Source organism: Ctenopharyngodon idella, chromosome 14, assembly GCF_019924925.1.
Source record: "Ctenopharyngodon idella isolate HZGC_01 chromosome 14, HZGC01, whole genome shotgun sequence".
Taxonomy (NCBI): Eukaryota; Metazoa; Chordata; class Actinopteri; order Cypriniformes; family Xenocyprididae; genus Ctenopharyngodon; species Ctenopharyngodon idella.
The window spans coordinates 27,707,309-27,716,662 of NC_067233.1; the positions used below are offsets into that span (position 1 = coordinate 27,707,309).

At 35.1% G+C, this 9,354-nt stretch overlaps 1 protein-coding gene across 1 annotated transcript in view; it reads left to right on the forward strand.

Moving 5' to 3' along the window:
- The window catches only part of aff2 (AF4/FMR2 family, member 2), a 244,320-nt gene extending 235,229 nt beyond the window's left edge, over positions 1 to 9,091 (forward strand). The window contains 4 exon segments of the mRNA XM_051859758.1: positions 2,110 to 2,203; positions 2,452 to 2,501; positions 4,703 to 4,920; positions 8,288 to 9,091. Of these exon segments, the coding sequence (XP_051715718.1) occupies positions 2,110 to 2,203; positions 2,452 to 2,501; positions 4,703 to 4,920; positions 8,288 to 8,409 (484 nt within the window). The 3' untranslated portion in view covers positions 8,410 to 9,091.
- The last annotated feature ends 263 nt before the right edge of the window (positions 9,092 to 9,354 follow it).

The window sequence follows — 9,354 nt, forward strand, 5'->3', positions numbered from 1 at the left end:
GATAGTTCACACAAAAATGAAAATTCTGTCATTAATTATTCACCCTCATGTCATTCCAAACCTGTAAGACTTTCGTTCATCTTCAGAACACAAATGAAGATCCTTTTGATGAAATCTGAGAGCTTTATGTCCCTCCATAGACAGCTACGCGACTACCTCTTTTATGCTTCGAAAACTTCATAAAGAGATCGTAAAATGAATCCATATGAAATGAGTGGTTTAGTCCAAATTTTCTGAAGAGACTTGATCGCTTTATATGGTGAAAAGATTGAATTTAGGCTTTAATTCAAATATAAACTTTTTATCAGCGAACACAAATGGAAGCTCAACCGAAACTGCTTGACGCACGAGAACAAACCTCTTGCAGAAGCTCAAATGTGCTGCGTAACACACAAGAATGAACCTCATTGGTTCTCGCACGCGTCATGCAAACATGCTTGAGCTTCCATTTACCACAACTGATGTGTGAGTTGATGAATGTTTATATGTGAATAAAAGCCTAAATTTAAACTGATTTAAACCACTCAATTCATGTGGACTTTTTTTTTTTCGATCTCTTTATGAACTTTTTGAAGCATCAAAGTAAGTCACAAAGCTGTCTATGGAGGGACAAAAAGCTCTCAGATTTCATCAAAAAGATTTTTATTTGTGTTCCGAAGGCGAACAAGAAGTGTCTTATGGTGTGGAACGATATGAGGGTGAGTAAATGGGTGAACTAACCCTTTAATACAGTTACGTTCACACACAGTTCAGTTATTTATGGGAGTGATAAACGCATTCTATAACCAAACTCACACCTGTAGGTTTTCAGGACTCACAACCGCATTCTGCAACCCAACTCAAAGCCGTAAAGTTTTAGGATTCACATCTGCATTCTCAGAAAACAAACGCTGTTTGAACGAAACAGAACTGGACAACTAGTTGTCTGTCACGTCACACAATGCGAGGGAGCTGCACAAACACATGTCTGCTACAGTGTGTTGCGGGTTTTCGTGCGTGGTTTTGCTTTATTAACTTACAGTGACAGAGATTTGAGTTGTGTGTCATCTGAAGGTTTTAGATCCGCTGTTCTCCACTGGAGCTGCTCTAGTCAGTTGTGTGTTCTACACACGACTGAAGTGCTCCGTTCTCTGCCCAGATATAAAAGCTGCTGTCGGTTAAAGAAGATTTGACGGATGAACTCATGGCTCGATTGGACTCTTGTCGTATCAAAAGTGATAAGACTTTTAGATTTTATGGATGTCGCCATCTTTGATATTACTTTGGTCTCTGTCTCTGGTTACTGGTATGAGAATACGGGTTTCACTATCGTTGCACGTTCAGACAGACAGTATTCGAGATGCTACTGTAAGTTGCTGTGTGAATGGGACATTTCAAGACTCACACCTGTGAGTAAATGCGGTTGTCAATCCCAAAAACTGACAGTGTAAACATAGCCTTAATAGCTAGCATTTCATCCTACAAATACACAATTAAATAATATTTTCACATTTTTTGTATAATTTGACAAAATTACAGGTTGATTAGAGGAAAAAAAAAATTCTTTTCATAATGATTTTTGCTTTATTTTGTTTTTATCTCTTTTATTTTGTTTCATATATCATCTCAAGCTGTTCATTAACACTGTAGTTAATATACTGTATAATAGGCAAAATTTTATCATAATGGAAATATCATCATTTGTGTACAGATCGATACATATAATTTTAACTTAAATATTGAAATGGTTGAGAATTTTGTCACTTTTTTGATTATAATGTTTTTAAAAATGCAATTACATTTTTATATGATGGATTTTTATGTTTTAAGACAAAAAGTCTAGGTCTGTGACAAGAATAAAACAATAAAATCTACCCATAAAGACATTAAAAAATCTGCATAAATAATAATGGCATGGTTAAAAATGTGTTTTTATTGTAATCTTCATATAACAAAAAGTTTGTTTTAATAAAAATAAATCTGTGGAACATAAAAGTGCCCAAAGCTAATGAAACTCCCATACTTGCCTTGATGAAGGTACATTAGTAGTCTTAACAGCATCTTTCAATATTCCTTGAATACATTAGACTGGATCTTAATAGTACATAATGATTGTTTTCTCTTTTTCAGCAATCGATGTTTGTCACTTCTGTACTTGCGAATGTTCAAGCTGAAGAAAGATCATGCAATGAAGTATTCACGCTCACTAATGGAGTATTTCAAGGTAAGACCCCATGCCTTTGTTTCTCGCAAATAAGAAATAGAGCTAGAGATCTTGACTGCATATTTATTGGAATAGCATGTTCTTATTAATCATGCATGGCATTACTTCATGTACATTGTTAAACAGTAAGCCAATTATGATTAATAGCATTTGAACATGTGCACAAGACCTAACTTGTTTGCATTTGCCAATTATGTGCTGTCTGCTTATAAATAATGTTCTCAACCTACGTTTTCTTGTTCCCTCAGAGTTCTGCAAAAAGTTCCCAAGCACCTTCACCGTGGGGAGCCAATGGAAAGTACGTGTATTTTCTTCTCCTTGTCCTTTTGTATTTCTGCCAGCTTATGAAAAGATTCCATCTTGCTTGAGAACAGCCCTCCTGAAACTTCCTCCCGCTGCCAAGTAGGGAAAAACTATAGTGTGAGATATGAAACCTCAGTCATGGTATCTTGACATCAATGAAAGGACATGAAGAGATGAACTCTGGGAAAGCAGCATTGCTTCCATGTCAGCTCCATGGCAACTGAGTACCAATGGGGTGAGCTGGTGCGAGAGGCGCTGTGTTTGACTTTGTGTGTGTGTCTGATCTGGCCTCTAGCTGGACACTACCCAGGCCCGCTGTTCGCCTGCCAACCTGCCTGTCAAAAGCAATTAGCTTCACCGGTCCGGCCCCTGCAGCCACTACATTAGCAATAAAGAGCCAGCCGTACCTGCTGTAGCTGTGATCAACACATCCATCCTCAACCTCCTCCTCATCCTTTACCATCATGAATCTTTTTCAGCTTTCTTTTCACCTCAGAGGGAGTTTATTTATTTTAGCAGAGCCCTGAAACCCATTGCGAATGGGCCTGGCTGTTGACAGGGCGCATAATTTAGCCGGCAGAGGCTTGAGTGTGTTTCCATTTTTCAGTGGATTACAGGCCGCTGAACCAGATTGTTTGGGTTGCAGCACTAAAGAGACCAATGAATATGTGTGCCAATAGCTGTCTGGAGGGATGACTGTGTCTTCGGGTTACTGTTGATAATGTACTGAGATACTGATAAAAGGGGTTGTTGGGTAAATATAAAGATTCTCATGGCTGACGGTAGTGGTGGTACCCTGTGTGCTTAAAGGGATAGTTCACCCAAAAATGAAAATTCTGTCCTTAATTACTCACCCTTATATCATTCAAATTCAAATTCAATCTGTTCATCATATAAAGCGAAAATTTGGACTAAAAACAGTTCAATTTATATGAATTTTTTTTTACGATCTCTTTATGAACTTTTTAAAGCGTCAAAGTGGTAGTCATGTAGCTGTCAATGGAGGGACAGAAAGCTCTCAGATTTCATCAAAAATATCTTGTGTTCCGAAGATTAACAAAAGTCTTACGGGTTTGGAACGACATGAAGGTGAGTAAATAGGTGAACTATCCCTTTAATTATGTGCACTTGTAGTGTACTTGAAATCGTAAAAGTATATTTTTAAAAATCTGTACTTGCAGATAATATAATATTAATGAAATAAAAGGCCACTTAACTCTCTTGACTGTTTTGTAACAAACTTAAGAACGCTTTTTTTTTAAAAAGTGCACTTGTAATTACATCAAATTTAAAAGTTTTACTTTAAGTACATATTAAATCATTGTTTTAATAATCTTGCTTGCATGATATAAAGAAGTGCACTGATTTTGATGTTGACTAATACAGTAAAACACATGTAAAGTATACTTTAATATAATTTTAACTGTGTGATACATTAAGTTAATATATTTTAAATGTACTAAATTGCAAATAATTACAAATACATGACATATTAGTTTCATTAGAAATTACATTAAAGTATATTTTAATTGACAAAAAATGCTTGTCAGTACATTCTGCAGTAAACTTTAACCATATTTCAAAGACAATAGAAGTAACTATAAGTCTAAACTAAAGTCTTACTTAAGAGGGTCAAAAAAGTTTAACTAATTGCATTTAATATAAATGTAATAATGTATGTTCATTTGATTGTAAATAACATGCAATTATGTGTCCGAAAACATTACATTCAGTTCACACTTATGTGTATTCTTTCTGAAGTTTATTTATGTCTTTTTTTATAAAGGTAGTCATTGCCATACACTAACATGTTGTACTGAACATGACTGTACTGAGCATTCAAGCTGTAACACTTTGTACGAACCAGGCGTAACATGAAAATAGTTCACCCTGAAGCATTTGCACTTTAGAAAACAACAGCAAATCAAAATATTTGAGTAATATAGAGCAATGTGGCACATGATATTGATCCAATGAGATTTCACTGTGGGCGGGGCTACCGAATGTAACATAAAATACAGAAACTGAGCAACAAAATTTATTTTAATGGGTCGCTTGTCACTTATGTTTGAAGGATAGGAATGATCCATTTTGAGGGAATGGAAAGTGCCGGCTCAGTTTGAAATGATGCTGGAATACAGCAGATTTGATTTTCCAAAATTCTCATTGGTCAGTGTTTCATCTGTCTCTTAACAGGAGCACAGGTACCCCGTCTCCCATGTCCCTGAGTCCATCTCCTGTCAGTTCGGTCAGCAGCAGCACTGGAGTGATGGGCTCTTCCTCTGCCTCTGGAAGTGTGGCCATTCCCCAACGCATCCACCACATGGCAGCCAGTCATGTCAACATCACCAACAACATCCTGCGCAGCTATGAACACTGGGAAACCGCTGACAAGCTGGCCCAGGAAAGTCAAGGTAGGATGGTTTTTGAGTTATATTTCAGGTTTTATTGTTCAGTAGACAGTTTGTGACACTCGTTTTTTTCTTTGGACTGCAAGTAGAGAGTATAGCTGAGCAATAAATACAAATACATATGTTTACAGTGATTTTGTTGGGGATATAACATAAAGCACCACTGTGAATATTGAAATCATTTTATTTTTTATTTGGCCATGAAGTTTCCTAAATTCTTTGCTAATTCAAATAATTCATTATCATTCGAAAATAGATCACAGAACTCTCAGCATTTTTCATGTATTAAAATGATTTGGTATGGAATTGTTGGTGCATAGAAATGAAAATGATTAAATATTATTCTTTGTTCATTAAGTGACATACCATTTTGGAAGACATGCATTGATTATTTTCATTTTATTTCAAGTGTTTTAGCTCTTGAATTGAGTATATTAAATACAAGCATACGTAGCTGTAGCCAAGAGACAAAATTTGTTATTCGCCTACCATTTTTAGGGCCTTTATATCTTGCATAATAAAACAATCATCGAAGTGAAGAATTTCTTTTTCCAAATTCTCCCAAAATCTCTCCCTTGCGGATAAATCTCATTTGTCTTCACTGTCATAAACTGTATCTCTGTGTTATATAAGAAATTCACCTCTCGCACTTGCAGCGTTATCAGTGACTCAACATTTGATACGAACCACCAGAGAAATGAAAAAGCCACTATGCTAATTGCATTTGAGATATGATGTGGCTTGTCATTTCCTCTTTCTCTCTCTGTGTGTCCTCTGGAGGAGACTAATTAAAACGCTCTGAGACCCTGCGTGTTGTACGAGGTCTCCCCCGCCTCAGAAATCAGCCGTAATAAACTCTCTCTCAACTTCCCCTCCTCAGTGTCTTTCCTAGAAATGAATGCAGTTAAAGGCTGGTGGGTATGAGCTTTGGTCTGAATGAGAGCGGGATTGGCTAATTATGACAGTATCAGGTCCTCGGGCGCGTACATGACTCTTTAGTCTTTTGTTGTCATCTGTTTGCTAATTGCTGCAGTCATTAGTAGGTGGCAGTGATGTCATCAGATACTCACGTTATCTTCAGGCTACACTTGAGAAGATTCACATTGATGTTTCTCTTTGATTTTCGGTGCCCAGGAAAATGTAGTTAAAGATGAATGGGTAGTTTTTAAAAACAGATTTTTCTATGTTCAATTAAGAAACAATTATTATTTTTATTTACATCTTTATTGTAGAATTTTTTTTCCATCATAGCTGCATGAAAACCAGGGGCCGAATTCTCAAATATCTTTATACTCTCTTTCTTATATATATATATATATATATATATATATATATATATATATATATATATATATATATATATATATATATATATATGAAGTTTCTTAACTCTTTCTCCACCAGCATTTTTTTTATCATTTTCACAAAAAATGTCATGGCCCACAGAATATTTTGTTGTATGAATATCTAAACATACAATATATCAAAAGAAAGAACAGAGACTCTGCTATTAAAAAAAAAAAAAAAAAACTTGGTAACACTTTATTTTAGGGTCTTTTTACTAGTTGCTTATTAGCATGCATATTAATAGAATATTGGCTATTTATTAGTACTAGTTAAGCACATATTAATGCCTTATTCTACATTCTTAATCCTACCCAATACTTAAACTTAACAACTACCTTACTAACTATTAATAAGCAATAAATTAGGAGTTTATTGAGGGAAAAGTCATAGTTAATAGTTTACATGTGTTCCCTATACTAAAGTGTTACCAAAATCTTTTACTCTAGCTTTATGCAACATGTCAACACTTGAATATGGGTAAGTTTCATTTAAAAAAAAAAAAAAAAGCAACATTTTGAACAAAAAACTAAGAAAATTGTGTTTTTGTCAAAGATTACAACGTGCATAAGCAATGCTTTTATCGTTTATTTCTGCTTCTTCTTCGTTTCTGTTTTGATCCGGAGATTCAGTACTTTTCAGGAGATGCATTATAGTGCCCCCTACCGTATAACAGGGAAAATATGGAGTGGGAAAGCGTTGTGTCATAAATTATGTAAAATTCCAACAATGGCAGGGAAAAAGTTCAGATAAATTGTTAAGAAACTTAATACTTAAGAACTCATTAAGAGTGTTAAACCTGATCTCAAGGGAAAATGTAACTATTTTACGATTTCACATTAATTCATACGATGTGAATCGTACAAAAGCAGACGATTATTAGAAAAAAGTAAGTACCCCTAAACATACCTATCACTGGGGCATAAGCAAACCGTACAAAAATGGACAAATGACGTTGTACGAATTCATACTAATTAGCCACCAAATCGTAAAATAGTTATGAATTGTCATGAGATTGTGTTGGGATGTTCTTAAGTGCAATTCTTGAAATATGCTTAAGAAGTTCTCAAATATGTTCTTAAGAACAAATTTTTTTCTTAAGAAGAAAATGACAGATTTTGAAGTTATCTGACTGTATGGCAATTCTTGCACAAACTCGCTGCTCAACTCAAACACCTCAAAAACACCACTTTTTGCGCTACCTGCAAATGATCTGAATATTCATGTGCCATTTTTTTTAAATAATTGTTTTTAAAGAGCCTGTCTCAACCAGACTGTTGATTAATTTGTTACTTCATTTTAAATTTAGCAAAAAAAAAAAAAAATCATGTTATGCATAATCATGACTGATCATTGTTGTCACTTCAGAGTACTCATGCATATCCATATCCATAGTAATAGTAATATGTATTATATGAAACAAGTGGCTTTATGTGACTGGCTGCCAATGTTGTAATGTTTAATATTTGAATCAACAGTAAAAACATCTTACTTTTGGAGATCTAAGACCAGGTGGAGGTTATCCTAATTTCAAAAGTATTCTAAGAACATTCCTTTCAGAAATTCAGATTTTGTCTTTAGAACTTTCTTAAGAAATGTTTTTAGGTATACAAAATATTCTTAAAGTTTGAAAATAAGAATCTGTCCCCAGGGAAGAAGTTTGTTTACTAAATAAAGACAGGATTTTCTTAAGTCCATTGTTTCTACTTTTGAGAGCCCTAAAACAGTCACTGGCAAGACATTTTTTAATAGCTATTTATATGTTATAAACAACTGTATTTTGTCTGAATACATGACTACTTTTGAATGCCGTCAGTGAACCCACATGCTTTTTGGGTCAAGATGTTGTAGTTATGGTTTCTTGCCAGCAAGCTCCATCTGCTTTATTGTTGGTTTTTGCTGTCAATGGCACAATTAAAATAGCACTTAATGTCTAAAAGGTTATCAACACCTGTTATAAATAATTTACCAGAGTCACAAACTTCCCATGTTGATGATCACTCTGTGTGTGTCTCTCTTCTGCCAGAGTTCTTTGTGGAGCTGGACTCAGTAATGGAACCGTTGACGCAGCACAGCAGCATGACAGAACTGGTGCGCTACATACGCCAAGGATTGCACTGGCTTCGGCTGGAGGCCCATTTGTTATAGTGCTGGCACTTCCACTGTGCTCTTCCTCTCTCTCTGTCTTTCTCTCTCTCACACTCTTCCCCACCGTTCATCACTACCTCCACCATTTTTGCCATCTACAACCCTCCAGAACCCTGAGGGAAGTCTGCAGTTAACCACTAGCGAGCCTCAGAACTGTGAGTTATTCCCTGGATGGTGCCATGTCCTTGTTCCAGCTTGATTCCTGTAAGAGTGCGTCAGGAAAGTCTTGGGATGTCGTGGAAGGCGAACCTGGAAGGACGGAGCACTGCTGCTTCAAATTACAGCACTATGGGAGGCCAAATTTATGCATCTGTTACAAGACCTGAATTTGTGACGGTATAGCAGCAACTTACCAACATTGTTTAACGGAAATTCAACTAGTGACCTCTGTGTGGCAAATCCAATTTGCATTGTAAGGCAGGTTAGGCCAGAAACACACTTTACGCAAGTACGCAAAGGCAGATGTGAATGCTTGATCAACAAATTGCAGGTGCACGAGACTGCTAAACATTTTTAATGCGTAATACTCTGCCAGTAACAAACCTCAGTGATAGATTTTCCTTTGAATGTCTGGGGGCCACTGACAATATTGTTTTCATTTTTTTTTCATCTATTAATTTAATCAAAAAATCGATTGACAATCGATTAATCATTTGACAGCACTATATATATATATATATGTGTGTGTATATATATGTGTATATATATATATATATATATATATATATATATATATATATATATATACACATATATATACACATATATATATATATATATATATATATATATATATATATATATATATATATATATATTACTATACTATACACACTACTGTTCAAAAGTTTGGGGTCATACCTTGTTTGTTTTTGTTTTTTTAAGTAATGTTTTTATTTAGCAAACACATATTAAATTGATCAAAAGTGACAGTAAAGACATTTA